At 43.8% G+C, this 16,442-nt stretch overlaps 1 protein-coding gene across 50 annotated transcripts in view; it reads left to right on the forward strand.

The window, feature by feature from the left end:
* Window positions 1–16,442, forward strand: part of LOC109892235 (calpastatin) — a 70,221-nt gene that overhangs the window by 52,659 nt on the left and 1,120 nt on the right. For 8 of the 50 annotated variants that reach the window (XM_031825977.1, XM_031825952.1, XM_031825958.1 and 5 more), the window contains 29 exons: window positions 462–527; window positions 2,154–2,303; window positions 2,657–2,752; window positions 3,120–3,248; window positions 4,032–4,154; window positions 4,513–4,557; window positions 4,670–4,771; window positions 4,902–4,982; window positions 5,497–5,532; window positions 7,856–7,942; window positions 8,108–8,188; window positions 8,653–8,727; window positions 8,894–8,968; window positions 9,245–9,286; window positions 9,468–9,566; window positions 9,660–9,776; window positions 11,460–11,573; window positions 11,839–11,952; window positions 12,194–12,403; window positions 12,535–12,633; window positions 12,822–12,938; window positions 13,235–13,348; window positions 13,551–13,640; window positions 13,775–13,879; window positions 14,098–14,190; window positions 14,638–14,676; window positions 14,827–14,943; window positions 16,083–16,112; window positions 16,234–16,340. In XM_031825977.1, the coding sequence (XP_031681837.1) occupies window positions 462–527; window positions 2,154–2,303; window positions 2,657–2,752; window positions 3,120–3,248; window positions 4,032–4,154; window positions 4,513–4,557; window positions 4,670–4,771; window positions 4,902–4,982; window positions 5,497–5,532; window positions 7,856–7,942; window positions 8,108–8,188; window positions 8,653–8,727; window positions 8,894–8,968; window positions 9,245–9,286; window positions 9,468–9,566; window positions 9,660–9,776; window positions 11,460–11,573; window positions 11,839–11,952; window positions 12,194–12,403; window positions 12,535–12,633; window positions 12,822–12,938; window positions 13,235–13,348; window positions 13,551–13,640; window positions 13,775–13,879; window positions 14,098–14,190; window positions 14,638–14,676; window positions 14,827–14,943; window positions 16,083–16,112; window positions 16,234–16,332 (2,745 nt within the window). In that variant the 3' untranslated portion in view covers window positions 16,333–16,340. The remainder of the gene's footprint in view (window positions 1–461; window positions 528–2,153; window positions 2,304–2,656; window positions 2,753–3,119; window positions 3,249–4,031; window positions 4,155–4,512; window positions 4,558–4,669; window positions 4,772–4,901; window positions 4,983–5,496; window positions 5,533–7,855; window positions 7,943–8,107; window positions 8,189–8,652; window positions 8,728–8,893; window positions 8,969–9,244; window positions 9,287–9,467; window positions 9,567–9,659; window positions 9,777–11,459; window positions 11,574–11,838; window positions 11,953–12,193; window positions 12,404–12,534; window positions 12,634–12,821; window positions 12,939–13,234; window positions 13,349–13,550; window positions 13,641–13,774; window positions 13,880–14,097; window positions 14,191–14,637; window positions 14,677–14,826; window positions 14,944–16,082; window positions 16,113–16,233; window positions 16,341–16,442) is intronic. The other 42 variants (XM_031826023.1, XM_031825984.1, XM_031826010.1 and 39 more) reach the window with 15 other exon arrangements.

Raw genomic sequence — 16,442 nt, forward strand, 5'->3', positions numbered from 1 at the left:
CTTAAGTTAAACAATTTTGTATTTTACTTTCGGTTTTGAAAATACAATATTTTGGGCTATGTAAAAAATATTTTACAGTGGTTTAGATGGTACAATGACTATACACAATGATTGCTTGTTTTGTCACAAACTGAAATTAGACAAACTATTAGAATTATAGCAAACATATTGCACCTTTTTAAATGCCAGTGTTGACCAGCTAAATTGCTGTGGTCTGAAGGGATAGGTCCATTCTATTAATGATATTACTATGATTGAAATTACGCCTACCTTATGAGGAAATTGTACAGACATTTGAGCAGCATGGAATGTTTTGTTTTGCTGTGGTTCATTTCAAGTTAAGATTATGATTAATTGTGTCAGTGATTCTGACAAGGATTAAGTCTGTGTGTCCTACTATAAGTGATACTCCTCTGTTCATTTGATGTTTTTTAACTCTTTCTCTCTCTCTCTCTCCCCAGTCACAGCCCAGACAATATTCATCCACTTCAGTGGCCCAGGTTGCAGTGAATCCAGCACAATTTGAGGTACCATTACTACACACTCCTTAACTATCTTCTCTCATTCTCTCTCACCATGCCCCTATCTCTTTCTCCCCCTCACACACACACACACACACACACACACACACACACACACACACACACACACACACACACACACACACATCTTCCTCTGCCCAGCCTTCACCTTCTTTTCTTTGGGATAGGTCCCAGTTTCTGATCTGGCTTCCAGTGTATTTGACCCCTTCTTTGGGCGATGCTTGGTATTGTTAATATCTTTCCTGTTGCGACAGAGTAGCGGCTGCTCAGTGTGTCCCAGTCTGTGTTATTACCATAACACCATAAAGGACAGGGGAAACAAAAAGCAAGATCACATAGAAAAACAACACTCCCCTCTTCCTCCCATTCAGGCAAAGAGTTGGTCACACCCAAATGTTCAGGGAGTGGAACAATGACTTTAGAATTAGATATAGGCTTATGTTATTCAGCTAATTTTGATTTTGCAATTGCTTCCAACTAGAATGTTTTAAACATCCTGAATTATTCTATACATTTCCAATAGGCTTGGTATTTTGTGTTTATTTTGTGCTTGGCTTTATTGAGGGAAAACATGCAGCACTTGCAACAAGTTTTAAAATTCTTGACTCTGTATAGGTGATGACCTCAAGACATAATTCCACACCAGTGTTGTTGTCACCGATTCAGGAAATGGGGGGGTGGTATTTCTAGTTCTGGGGGGTAGTAGCGATGTACTTGGCCAGCCACAACACTTGCACAACAGTCAGTGTCTTCCCCACTAATGTCAATGCAAAAGCTCTATACTAAATAGTAGCACTCTTTTAGTTGCTTTCTCTCCAGAAAAGAGAAAGATTAACTACAGAGAACACCTATAGTTAGCACACAATGCACAGCACCGTCTTTAACTGGTCTCCAGCCCAATATTTATAGGGAACCACAGATTGGACAAACTTCCTTTGGTTGAATGTCGGTTTTTGTTGTTGTGGGGTTGGGCTTGCAGTGGGGGAACTGAAAGTAGTTTTTTTGTAAATGGGTTTTAATCAACATGCAAAACACAAGGTTTATAACCTTGGTTAAGGTCGTTGACCACTCAGGATAAAGGAATGACCAAACTGGTTTCCCTAGAGAAGTTGTATCAATTCCCTGAATCGCTTTCCTTAATCTATTCCAAAAGTCCTCTCTCCTATGCCCAAACAATTCCATGGTGACAGCAAAGGGCATAGATGCCAACCGGAGGTGGCGTATTCACGTGTCCCCCAACTCCATGACAACACAACATAAAATGTCACCTGTTCTGGTATCTGACGTAAAACCCAGGAAGAGTGAAAATGCCTTTGCCTTGTGAAGATGTGACAGACAGTTTGCCACTTAGGAAAGCTACTAATGTTTCACTTGTATCATATGCATGCACTGCATACCTATGTTGAGATGTATGCATACGCACACGGTTATGTATAGTACTATATGCATCTGTACATACTCTGCCGTATCGTCGTCATTTTTACTTGTCAGTCATTTTGTTGTTCGTTTGTTGTGGGGAAAGCATCACTAGGCATGGAATTTTATATAGATAAGGCAGGCTGAAAATAATCAAATGTTACCGAGCCAATCACAATCCTTGTTGCATTGCAGAGTGCATCTGCCGCCTCGACCATGGCTACGAAGCCAAGGGCGGAGTCCGTGACAATGGGTGGAACCACAGGAAGTGGTGTCGCAGCGGGAGGAAGTCCTACTACAGCCGGGACAACGCAGAGTGGAGCGGCCAAAGTGAAGATGCCAGAGGTAGACTGGTAGCTGGGTCTATGGAGATTCTTGTGGGACAATCATGGCCTATTCTGACATCTTTAACTCTCTTCCCAAATGCGTTCCCATGGGCATAGTGTACACTCTGTTAAATGGAATCTCACTCTTTACCATTGCCTCCTTCACAGCTTGGCCTAGGGTGTGTTCCGATCTGCTTACATCACTATTCACAATGACCCCAATGAGCTTATTGATTGACTGTGCTTTTTTACATGCTGGAGTACGGGATTAGGACCCTTCACTGTCCATTGGTTATGTGCATAACATGTTGCTGGCTGGTTTTCTGAACCACGTTTCCATAATGTGTTCTACGCTTGCTTCTTGGTTTGTAGACGACACTTGTCTCTCCAAACGCTGCTGGAGCAGGTGCTACTATTATTGACATACCAACACCTGGGACCAGAGGCAGTCCCAAAGACATCCCAAAGGTAATGCCAAACACCCCTCCCCTGAGTATGTAATGGTCTCATCCTCTGGCCCTGGACCTCTTAATGGCCTGAATGACTGCTGGGTTTCAGATTCCAGGTCGATGTTGCCCGTAGGCACAGATCTAGGATCAGCTTACCCTCTCTAAATGCCCAACTTAACCAATTTGGGAAGGGAATACAAAACTGACCGTAGTTTAGTGTCTAGGGACAACTTTACCCTACTTTAGATTTTAATGTCCCCTGCACCTCATACTCACTGGGGCCCCAATTCACCTTTACATATTTGAATTTAAAGGGTGCCAATACATTGAATCTGCTCTGTTTGTGTTGTAGCCATTGACTTTTAACTCATTACTCTTAAATATAGACTGCACCCATGCACCCTGCCAAAGCGACACCTCCTGCCCCTGGGGGAGTAAACATTGTCGGAGTGTCGGCGACACCGTGGAGAGCTGACGTACCGAAGCTCCAAGAGTCCCCGAAACAGGCAGCCAAGGTAGATGGCAGACTGTCAATGAGTGTGGGGCGAGGCCGCTTCTCAATCTTTTAGTCTTTGCCCAGCCTGGCTCTCTTTTTAAACTCACTCCCCCTTTCAACACTCTTCCTGGGTCACTATTCCACGTCTTCTTCGTCATTAATCTCTCCCCGTGACCTTGAGGTTTAAGTCACTCTCTTTATCTGCATATTCTTCCACGCCTTTTATATAGTATCCGTTCTCCGGTTTTTCTCTCCGGCGATATCCTTCAAAACATATCTCTGCTTTTGGACTTCCGTACTTCTGGCCCTCGGGTGTCTGACTGGGAATTGAACGGACACTTCTGCTCTAATGCGACTGAGTCTTACCAGCATGTCCACACTTGTGTTACGCTCAACACGTCAAGACAAACGGTGTCTGACACATCACCACAGAGAAGGCACAATGGTATTTCCACCTTTTTTACTTTTTCTTCTGGTTGCGTTGCACCACATCTTGTATTGCTTCTGGCTTTGTTTACCTGGTTTAGGTTGATTGGGGGCCCTGTTGTTGTATTTCTGTTTTCGCTGTACCCTCTTTGATGCCTTACTCTGGAGCTTACTACCGTCCTAATACTTTTCTTAACGGTGACGACAAATTACATTCTGATTAGGCACTTATCTTATCATGGTGCGTTTCCTTTGTCATTACCTACGGGTGATAAGCTGTTAACTATTGTCTTATCACTCTACTAAGGCTATGCGCAGCTCTCTGAGCTCTGCTCTGCACCTCGTCTAATGGCGTGAACCATATGCCTTTTTATAGAGTGTGCCCACCACATCAAGCAAAGCTGACATGGCTAAAAAGGATCTTGCTAAGTTGCCCCAGGCTGTTTCTGCAGGCGGTGCCGCGGCTGGAGGCCCCTCTCAGAAAGGTCCAGAGACCAAGGTAGACTCCGGATTACTGTTCGATATTAACTACGCTATAGTAGAAGACGACTCTTGGGGGTGGGGCTATCCCTGGTGTTATCATTGATCACTTCCTGTGTCCTTGTCATTCTTTCTGTGTTCACACAATGTAGCCGTGAATTAAAGCAGTGGAAGCGGTGAGGAATGTTTACTGTACCATTCTATATTTTATTTGATGACAGGAAAAAGAGAGTGCTTTTGCGTGAGTATTACCTTTGTGGGTTTGGTTGAATTGAGTCCACAGCCACCCAGAAGCTCAGTTGGGCATAGGAGCTGAGCAGTGTCACATATTGTAACCCAGTGTTGTATTCACTAACCTCTCCTGCTCCGGGTTGCAGGTACAGGTGGAAGTAGGTCCCCCAGCAGCCAAGACAGCCAAAGAGGTAAATCATTGATCTATCTCTTCTCTCTATCTGGGTTTTATATTGCACCCCAAAAAGAATGCATGGCATGGAATTTGCGTTGCTTGTGTTTGAGTTGTCGTGTCATGTGTAGGAGCTTGCTGCGGATCCCTTTGATGCCCTGGCTAATTTCCTGCCCTCGTCAGAGCCTCTCGCCCCTGCAGCCCCCGTATACACCGGGCCAGAGGTTATAGAGGTACAGCACCCTCACATAGTGTGTGTGTGTGTGTGTGTGTGTTTGCGCATGGTGTGAGTTGGATAGATGTATGTGTGTGTCCACCCAGTCACCAAATGTAACAATGTGTGTTATTGCATGTGTCACACAGCATGGCTTGACCCATCAGGAGGGAGTGATATGTGGGGGGAACAACTGCCCACTGCCCCCAGGATACCGATTTGAGGACATGGTCAGTCCCTAACTCTTAATCCCCCTTCTCCTCAAGTCTCTTTGCTCCTCCTCGTCGTCATCATCATCACTTATGTTGCTGTTAGAGAGCTTTACGTTTGTGTGTCTTTAGCGTTGCGCTACAGTACTGACTTTGACATTACACATTTGACTGGAACTCTTGGTCATCAGGTCTCTTAGCCCTTAGCCTATCCCTGGACACTTGGACACTTGACTTGATAGGTGTAAGCAATAGGGCCAAATGTCTACCAAGCTGATCAGAGACCAAGATGGAGCTACTACCATATCAATGCAATTCTTTCAGATCTACGTGATGTGCCCTAGAGGGTCAGAGCCAGGGTTTGTTTCTGGACCAGGTGGGGAAAAGCCTGTGTGTCGTTACCGCCCTTGAATAACCTTTTTGTCATTATTTTCTGAACATGATCAGAGTTGATTTAAATGTAGGCGTAGTCAACTATGTAATTAATGAACTTATATTATATAGAATAATTTCTGATTTCTTTTCATTTTCGTAGGCCCTAGTTGCAGATGTCAAGCCAAACGATGTCCCGGTAAGTCATTGTATTTACTACCAGGCGATGCACTGTATGCTGTGGCGAAAACACAGAGATATTGACCCCCCCTCTCCTTTCCTCTTTCTCTCTGCCTCTCTCTCTCAATCTCTCACATACACACACGGACTCACGCACACACACTTTATGAACAAAATAAACCATAGGCCTGATGCCCCGGTCTCTTCTGACAGTGTTGGATACCTCTACAGTGTGGAATGTTGCATTGCGCTGAGGGGTGTTGGCTTTGCAAACAACAGTAGAGCCATCTCAACCAGTCGGTTCTAGTTCTGCCACACCCTTTTGTGCACACACACTACAAGAGGATACATTGTCAACACACAATCACTCATTACTCCACGCCTATTCACCCATACACAGACCCCACATTTGTGTAGGAAGTGACGTGTCACATTTTCTGGACTATCCAGATAAATTTGCTCTTCCTCTGAGCGACCCAGCCCAGCCTGGGAGACAGCATATGAACGGTGACAGTCTAGTGAATCCAGCCACTGTGGTTTCATCTCACTGTGATATTTTCTGCCGGATTTAAAGCTTTCAACATGAAAAAATACAAAATAATTTCATAGAATTGGAACAATTACCACTTTATTTTGGTCACAGACGGACGAAATTGTGCTTAAAGCTGAAGTTGGAACGAGTCTGCACACATTTGAATGGTGTCGCTCAGTGGACGTGTAATAGAACATTCTCTGTCGGCAGTTAAATTAAATAGTGCTAATATTGTAATATTAAGTATTATCATATTTATTTTACAGTTATAAGAAATATGAAAGTTGTTTAGAATTTGATTGTTACTATATTTAGAAAGCATTTTAGTCATTTTAAGCCATAGCCCCACCCCCACATTTAAATAAAAATGTATATTTTGGCGGAAATCAAAATGTTGCCCTATTATTCAATTAAGTGCCAAATAAAGTAACAGGGTTGACCGTAACAGGGTTGACCGTAAAGGGTTGACAATTTCATCTTAAATCAGCCATAAATTGTGACAGGGGAAATGGAAGTTTGTTGTGTGCAATAGGGAGTGGCAATTAAATGCAAGCTTTACAAAAACGTTGAAATTGTTAAAAAAATACATTTAAAAAGGTATAGTTTCACCATATTAAATCAAGAGTTCAGTACACATAACAGGGTTGACCTTAAAATGAGGGACCGATGTAAATGAATCACTAATCACATGACAAAAATAATAATCTTCAGAAATGTGTTAGAGTCGTGTGTGTGTGTTTATAGGTGGCAGGGAAGTCAGGCGCAATGGAGTATTTTAATGAATGTCCACGTAACATGCTCCATAACACTAATAAGAATAGAATATAAACAAACATGGGTACGAGGACCCGTCGCACAACTACACAATAAACACAACACTGACAATAAACAATCTCTGACAAAGACATGAGGGGAAACAGAGGCTTAAATACACAACAGGTAATGAATGGGATTGAAAACGAGTGTGTGGGAAGACAAGACAAAACCAATGGAAAATGGATCAATGATGGCTAGAAGACCGGTGACGTCGACCGCCGAGCACCGCCCAAACAAGGAGAGGCAACGACTTCGGGTAGAAGTCGTGACAAAATGACTTTGTCAAAGCAACAAATTAACTAGGGCTGTACGATGATGGTGAAACTTGCCAATTTTTTGGGGTTAAATGGGTTAAAATACACAGGGTTGACGTAGGGACATGTCAAAATGCTGAATTTTGCCACTTTGATTTCTTCAGATTTATTTAATTCATGTTGTCTATATAAAAGGGCACTTCATTTAATATAACAGGCATTTCAAATTCAATATTGGTGCACTATTTCTACTTTAAATATTTAAAGGGACGCAAAAGAAACCCATTTCGTGGAACGACCCATGCACGCACTTATTCACCCTCTGTCCCAACTTTGGGCCACACCTTATCTTGCACTGTAGTTCTCTCTGTTGTATACCTCTGATTCTAAGAAATTATTTGGATACGAGGAAACCTCTTTTACCGATCAAGTATTTGGCCAAAGTGAGTTGTCTAAAATTGGCCATTGGTTATGTTGTTTTTTTATTTTTATAATACAACTGATGCTAAGTAAAGGGATTCTTTGCCAAGTGCTTGGTTGCGAGTAAGATCCTAGGGAATGTAATGGGTGTGTCAGTACTTTTCCTTCTGGTCTGCTACGTGTGGTCTGGTCTACATTATTCTGCCCTCTTTCAATGGTTGGAGTTAGTCTAAAGCGCCATCTAGTGGCAGATTATGAAAACACAACGTTTACTGTAAACCTTTGTGTATAACTATGCTTTGTTTGTTTGCTTGTATCAGAAACCCATGAGCACAGATGAAGCTCTGGACTCCCTCTCCTTTGGGTTCACGACCTCTACTGCTCCCATCCCTCAGAAACAGGAGAAGGTGAGACTTCACTATTTCCAGGTTATAATCACTTATGGGTCATGTTCCCTGAAACATACATTGGGTAACAGGATCGTTATTAGTCCCATAGTCTTTCGGTTGAGACAGCGGTCCCGACTCTTCATGTTTAATATATGATAGTGATACAATTTCATCTATTAACAGAAAGTGGAGGACTTGGCTGCCATTGATGCTTTGTCTGCTGGCTTCTCCAACTTCACTCCCCCTCCACCCGCTCCCGTCAAGGTAACTGAAGAGCGCTGATATTTCACTCGACTCCTCCATTGTAAAACTGTATTCTAAAATAAATTAGCGTGACATGGTAAACTCTTATGAAAAGCCATGTCAGGGAATGTCAATTGACATAACATGGTCATAATGACACCTGGCAACATTTTGGCTAGGTTGTCGGACTGCTTACTTTCTAGCCACCTACTGGTTACTATGTCATGGTTCTATGTCATGGATGAATAGCCTGCCCTGCATACTGTTGCAAACAACATGACAGTGTCATGTAATTTTGACCCACCAATGTCGGCTGTAATAGCTTATGACAACTTATGTCATGTAAAGATACGCTGCTGTGAAGACCGCTTTATAGTGAAGGGTTCAAGTGAGCTTTTTACCAAAGGGTTTCCCCATCTTCCTCTCAACTAGAACCCAAGCAGCAGTATTCAACGGACTCAAATAATCTCTCTCCTCCATTCCAGAAAGCTGAGTTTAAGTCTCCCGTTGTGACCAAGTCTGCTGCTCCCCCCGCGGACAAGAAAGCTAAGGTGGAAAAGGTAAGTAACCCCAAAGAAAGCAAGTCCTACGTCATGACCACACATTAATACGCCATGCGCAACAATGTCATCAGCACTGACAAACGCTTATGTCCACTGTTATATTGGGATGTCCATCACTGCAGCTCAGCCAACGGAATCAAATAATCTCTCTCCTCCATTCCAGAAAGCTGAGTTTATGTCTCCCGTTGTGACCAAGTCTGCTGCTCCCCCCGCGGACAAGAAAGCTAAGGTGGAAAAGGTAAGTAACCCCAAAGAAAGCAAGTCCTACGTCATGACCACACATTAATACGCCATGCGCAACAATGTCATGAGCACTACATAAACACTGACAAACACTTATTTCCAATGTTATATTGGGTTGTCCATCATTGCAGCTCAGCCTGTCATGCTTTGAGGCGGGTTGGGTTCTGTACTGTGTCGGCAGCAAGAAATATTTCCATGCAAAATATGTATTCCATGTAATACTTCTGTCGGGTCATGAAGCTGTTATCTATTGACGTTTGTTGCGTTTCAGTTGGCTGACTCCCCAATGGACACCAAGCCTAAGACAGATGAGGTTTGTCATAGGAGGGATACAGTTTCTATCTAACCAATGAAATACTGTTACTGTTGTACTATGTATCATCCTGTGTGCTTGTTGATCATTCAATCTAACCCCTTGTGTGTGTCCCTTTCTCTGTCTGTCTGTCCTTTCTTTCTTCATGTCCCTCTCTGTCCCTCTGTCTGTGTCTCTCCAGGGTATGTCCCTGGATGCTCTCAATGCTCTGGGAGACACGCTGGCTGCTCCAGAACCAGCGCCCGAACCTCCCAAGATCAGACCTGAGGACATTGTCACGGTACACTTGACTTGTATTCCGCCTGTGCTACATTTGTGTGTGCGAGTGTGTACGCGTGTGTAAAACGTTTTGGTGCACATTTCCGTTCTGCAGGAGGGCAAACTGACATCGGAGGCGGGTGTGTTTGTGGGTGAGAGGGACGACACTATCCCACCAGAGTACAGGTTCACCAAGGACAAAGTCAAAGACCTGCCTCCTCCCAAGAAAGAGGTGAGCCTTCTGAAGCCATCAAAAGCCTCATGTCCCACACCTATAGTAAATACCAGTGGTGACCTCCAAAGGGATCTGATGTTATAGTATACTGAGTTTTGAGTCACAGTTTTATTTATTTATTTATTTATTTTACCTTTATTTAACCAGGTAGGCAAGTTGAGAACAAGTTCTCATTTACAATTGCGACCTGGCCAAGATAAAGCAAAGCAGTTCGACAGATAAAACGACACAGAGTTACACATGGAGTAAAAACAAACATACAGTCAATAATGCAGTATAAACAAGTCTATATACAATGTGAGCAAATGAGGTGAGAAGGGAGGTAAAGGCAAAAAAGGCCATGATGGCAAAGTAAATACAATATAGCAAGTAAAATACTGGGATGGTAGTTTTGCAATGGAAGAATGTGCAAAGTAGAAATAAAAATAATGGGGTGCAAAGGAGCAAAATAAATAAATAAATAAAAATTAAATACAGTTGGGAAAGAGGTAGTTGTTTGGGCTAAATTATAGGTGGGCTATGTACAGGTGCAGTAATCTGTGAGCTGCTCTGACAGTTGGTGCTTAAAGCTAGTGAGGGAGATAAGTGTTTCCAGTTTCAGAGATTTTTGTAGTTCGTTCCAGTCATTGGCAGCAGAGAACTGGAAGGAGAGGCGGCCAAAGAAAGAATTGGTTTTGGGGGTGACTAGAGAGATATACCTGCTGGAGCGTGTGCTACAGGTGGGAGATGCTATGGTGACCAGCGAGCTGAGATAAGGGGGGACTTTACCTAGCAGGGTCTTGTAGATGACATGGAGCCAGTGGGTTTGGCGACGAGTATGAAGCGAGGGCCAGCCAACGAGAGCGTACAGGTCGCAATGGTGGGTAGTATATGGGGCTTTGGTGATAAAACGGATTGCACTGTGATAGACTGCATCCAATTTGTTGAGTAGGGTATTGGAGGCTATTTTGTAAATGACATCGCCAAAGTCGAGGATTGGTAGGATGGTCAGTTTTACAAGGGTATGTTTGGCAGCATGAGTGAAGGATGCTTTGTTGCGAAATAGGAAGCCAATTCTAGATTTAACTTTGGATTGGAGATGTTTGATATGGGTCTGGAAGGAGAGTTTACAGTCTAACCAGACACCTAAGTATTTGTAGTTGTCCACGTATTCTAAGTCAGAGCCGTCCAGAGTAGTGATGTTGGACAGGCGGGTAGGTGCAGGTAGCGATCGGTTGAAGAGCATGCATTTAGTTTTACTTGTATTTAAGAGCAATTGGAGGCCACGGAAGGAGAGTTGTATGGCATTGAAGCTTGCCTGGAGGGTTGTTAACACAGTGTCCAAAGAAGGGCCGGAAGTATACAGAATGGTGTCGTCTGCGTAGAGGTGGATCAGGGACTCGCCAGCAGCAAGAGCGACCTCATTGATGTATACAGAGAAGAGAGTCGGTCCAAGAATTGAACCCTGTGGCACCCCCATAGAGACTGCCAGAGGTCCGGACAGCAGACCCTCCGATTTGACACACTGAACTCTATCAGAGAAGTAGTTGGTGAACCAGGCGAGGCAATCATTTGAGAAACCAAGGCTGTCGAGTCTGCCGATGAGGATATGGTGATTGACAGAGTCGAAAGCCTTGGCCAGATCAATAACAGTACTCATACTTCTCCTCTCTGTACTCTGTTTTCTCTCTCATTCTCCAGCCTTCCATGGACTCTGGCGAGGCTCTGGACATCCTGTCAGGTGACTTCATGTCTTCCTCTGTGGCTCCATCTGTCCAGGCTCCTGTCCTCTGCCCCCCAGCTCCTCCCAAACAGGTGAACAGTACCCTCTATCATTGATCGTTCACTTATCAAACCATCCACTAATTGGTCAACTCTGTTATGAATCGATTTACTCCTCCAATAGTTTCATTTTCTATGGGTCTATTGGTAATCTTCTAAGTGAAAGTCACTCCAGTGCCATTACTTTAGGGCTATCATAATATGGCATGTGAGTACGAATCAACAGCCATTTTGTCAATCTTATGACAGCCTTAGGAAGGCATTAAAAGCTGTAAGTATGTGAGTCTATCTCTCCCAGGCCAAAATAGATGATTTAGCAGCCCTGGATGCCTTGGCTGGAGACTTTGTGGCCCCTACTAAGGCCTCCGCTGTCCAGGCCCCCGTGGTGCCTCACTTCGACAACCCCCCACAGGTAAACTCACAGGTGTTTTGTATATGTTTAGTTATGTTGTGTGTTCATTGTATTCAAATCATATTGTTTGTGTGTGTATGTGTGTACAAGTGCTTGTGTGTGTGTGTGTGTGTGTGTGTGTGTACCTTGTGTATTGACGGCTGTCGGGTCATGGTGTGTGTATGCATATGTACAGTATACCTTGCGTACTGTCAGGTCATATCATATGTGTATGTGTTTTGCTCTTGCTTCCTGTCTATAGAGAGCCGTTTGTACATTTGACCTTGAAGCCCCCAGCATGGCCTCTGTTGTACCCGGAGCCACTACTAAACCTGGAGCCACTACTAAACCTGGAGCCACTACTAAACCCGCTGCCACTACTAAACCCGCTGCCACTACTAAACCCGGAGCCACTACTAAACCCGCTGCCACTACTAAACCCGCAGCACCTACTAAAACCACCACTGATGAGGTAACCACGCTACGTGTAGACACAGGAGAAATCTAAGGCGCAGTAAGAGACTCAACTGAAGAAAAAATGTCCCTGCACACAGCTGATCCCTGTGTGTGTGTGTGTGTGTGTGTGTCTCTCTCTCTCTCTAGGGTATGTCCCTGGATGCTCTCAGTGCTCTGGGAGACACTCTGGCTGCTCCAGAACCAGCGCCTGAACCTCCCAAGATCAGACCTGAGGACATTGTCACGGTATACATACACTGAACAATAAAGTTATTCTATTCAATTCTTACAATGACTAGCTTACAGTATAGTACATAGTGTAGCAGACCCAGTGACATTTTTTAAGGATAGAATTCATTTCAGCTCTGTTGTGTGTGTGTGTGTGTGTGTATATATACATGTGTGTTTTTTAAATTTTCATATGTGCTGTATAGGAGGGCAAACTGACAGAGATGGAAGCTGTGCTTGTGGGTGAAAGGGATGACACTCTCCCACCAGAGTACAGGTTCACAGAGGACAAAGGCAAAGACCTGCCTCCTCCCAAGATAGAGGTGAGCCTCATTTACACAAAGCACAGGTCATTGGGAGATCAAAAAATATATTACTTTTCACTATGAGAAGAAATAGAACTAAAGATAACCAGGAGTTATTGGTGTAAGGGAATTTGATAATCAATACTATGTCTCTTCTTCCTCTCTTCACTTCTCCTCCTCCCTATCCTCTCCCGTCCGCTCCGCTCCTCTCCTGCTCTCTCTCTCTCTCTCTCTCCCTCTCTCCCTCTCTCCCTCTCTCCCTCTCTCCCTCTCTCCCTCTCTCCCTCTCTCCCTCTCTCCCTCCCTCCCCCCAGCCCTCCATGGACTCAGGTGAGGCTCTGGACATCTTGTCAGGTGACTTCATGTCTTCCTCTGTGGCTCCAACTGTCCAGGCTCCTGTCCTCTGCCCCCCAGCTCGTCCAACACAGGTGAACAACACCCTCTACCATTGGTCACTCACTTATCAAACCATCCAGTGATTGGTCTGCTCTCTATAAAACTATGACCAGCCAATACGTGTTTTTATGTCTGGTTGCTTTAAGTGTCTCTTCGTTTTTCATCGGTAGCAGAACAACTCACTTACCATATACATTTTCCCTCCATCTCTCCTCTCCTCCTTTGTGTCTGTAGGCCACAGATGACTTTGCCTTGGATGCCCTGGCAGGGGAATTTGTAGCTCCAACTGTTGCCCCTGCAGTCAAATCTGCTGCTAACCGCCAGGTACTGATACACACACACAATGTGAGATTATTGTTGTCCTATGCCTAATTCACATTTAGTGGCTCAGTCAGATACCCATTGTCAGCAGTGACATGTAACCGTGTGTGTGTGTGTGTGTGTGTGTGTGTGTGTAGCTGTCTACAGGGACGGTAGATGCTCTGGATGCCTTGTCAGACACCTTAGTGAACATGACTCCTATCCCAGAGCCCGTTCCTGTCTCAGTCAGGGACATCGTCAAGGTACTTATAAAGAGTGATGTGAAGGCTTCATTAAGCCTACACATGATGTATTTAGTTTAAAGTGTGACCGACTGGAAATTCACTCTTGTGCAATACAACTGTTGAAGGCTATTCCTTGGTCAAAAAAATAAGCCTTACCTCACTGCAGTGAAACCTTTAGCCTATATGAGCTAATGCTATCTGTTGTTTTACCTGAGTCTGCTCTCTGCTTATTCTAGGAGAAGAAGATCATGGAGGAGAAGCTTATCAAGATGGGGGAGAGAGATGTCAGCCTTCCAGCTGAGTACCGGCACACAGAGAAAGACCTTAAGGTAACATATACAGGGTTGTAGTAGGAAATAAAAGGGGTATTCCTGAAGATGCTAATGTAATGTGCTAATGATAGCATAAATGCTAACGCTAATACGTGGTAAATGCAATACACCCCAAAAAAATGGTAGTAAATGGCCCTTACGTTATTTTTACACTCTTCTATCGATAATATGCAAAAAACAAGTTTGGGAAACGTTAATATTTTTTTTATTTGACCTTACTAGGCAAGTAAGTTAAGAACAAATTCTTATTAACAATGATGGCCTAGGAACAGTGGGTTAACTGCCTTGTTCAGGAGCATAATTACAGATTTTTAGCAGCTCGGGAATTCGATCTAGCAACCTTTCAGTTACTGGCCCACCGCTCTAACCACTAGGCTACCTGCCACCCCAGGTGTAAGTAAGGCTGTATATTTTAATAAGGTTGTGTGTATTTTCTCCTCACAGGCAGAGGCCAAAGCCCAGGCGGATGTTAGGCCCAAGCAGGTAGCGTTTCTGTACAATTGTATCTATAATCGTACAGATCAGTTGTATTCAATGTCATACTGTGTTGAACACAGTGCCACTCATAAAAGTCATAGTGAATTCATGTAAACCGTATGTACACTTGTGACCCGTCTTCCTCCTTCCTTAAAGCCATCTATGGATGACAGCAGTGCCCTCGACCTCTTGTCTAGAGACTTCTCTTCCTCACCTTGTCCTGCTGCAACCTCAGTAGTTGTGACAACAAAGCAGACACAGCCCAGTCTGGAGGTACGTACACAGGGCCCGATTCAGACTTTTTTGATGCGTTTTGATTTAAGCACTTCTCAGTAGTTGGTATACAGACTTACCGAATGCATGTGCGTCACGCACTCTCCAGGTGTTGCTCCCTTGCACGCTCTCTGCATTTGAGGCTACTAAGCCCATGAAGCTGGTCTGCAAAATTCTTGATATTTTTTTATTTATTTAGCTCAGACTCCATGTCATTATCAGATAAGACCTTTATGTGCCTCTGCTACTCTATCATGGCCTCTCTTTCACACAGGTACACATGTTCATCTTCTTCTTTTTGTCAATATACTTCTTCAGTGTCATTCAGTCTATTTATTTTCATCACTTGCTGCTGCTCAAATGGAATTATTCTCTTACTTCCTTGGCTGCTCTTTCAAGAACCTGTATAGACAGGGCATGATGATGTCTGCTCTGTAACAATAAAAAACTATCTTGAGTTCATATGCATGACACCTTGCAAAAATACTTAGCATATTATGCATTACCCATACCCATTGGGTGCGTAACCTGATTAGGGCCGTCCACCCACGATGCTCAGAATGACAGAAATCCCATTTAGTTTATGGTAATTAATTCTAACAGAACAGGCAAGTCGAGGATGCAATGATTTGCGGTCCTTCTAACCTAATTCTGATGCGCACTTTGAAGATGTTATACTTACTGTCCACATTTACTTATCCTCAGCCAACAAGACGAGTAACGAACAGCAAAATCACTAGCCTATGTCAATCTACTATTCCCCATAGTAGAACATTTAACCTACAACAGTGGAGGCTGGTATGAAGAGCGATAGGAGGATGGGCTCATTATATAGGAGGATGGGCTGGAATGGAATAAACGGAGCGGTATCAAACATATTGAAACCGCATGTTTGACTCCGTTCCATGAATTCCATTCCAGCCATTACAATAGCTCCTATAGCTCCTCCCACCAGCTTCCACTGGAAGATGAACTTGCCATTGATTCTCTGGTTATGGAGCAACAGATATGGTTGTTGGTTGTCTTACAGCGCCCTCTAGTCTTATTGAGACGTATTACAAGTCTCCCGTATCACTTTACCATAGCCCTCCCTGAAGTTATATCCACACTGAACAAGGTGTCAATTTTGTTTATTGCAGAGTGACAGCAAGTCAAGGTCTAAGTCAAAGGTAAGAACAAGACCTTAAGAAAACCAAATGAAATTAGATCCTAATAATCATTTGAGATACATGCCCATATTCATGTGATTTGATATAAATGTCCTCTAATTGACTTGACCTTTGGTCTCAGAAACAACAGGAGGAGAACCCATCAGCCAAAGACCACCTGTCTGGAAAGATGAGTTCAGATGTAGTGCCAGGATCCAAAAATAAGGGTGGCAAGAGCTAGACCTCTAGGTAAGGACTTGACCATCAAGTACCTCAGGAGCAGATTTCAAAAGTAGCCTACAAGACTCAACCAACTTGAAACAATGTGACTGTGATACTGCAATGCAGGCT

Source organism: Oncorhynchus kisutch, linkage group LG1 (assembly GCF_002021735.2).
Source record: "Oncorhynchus kisutch isolate 150728-3 linkage group LG1, Okis_V2, whole genome shotgun sequence".
NCBI classification, from domain to species: Eukaryota; Metazoa; Chordata; class Actinopteri; order Salmoniformes; family Salmonidae; genus Oncorhynchus; species Oncorhynchus kisutch.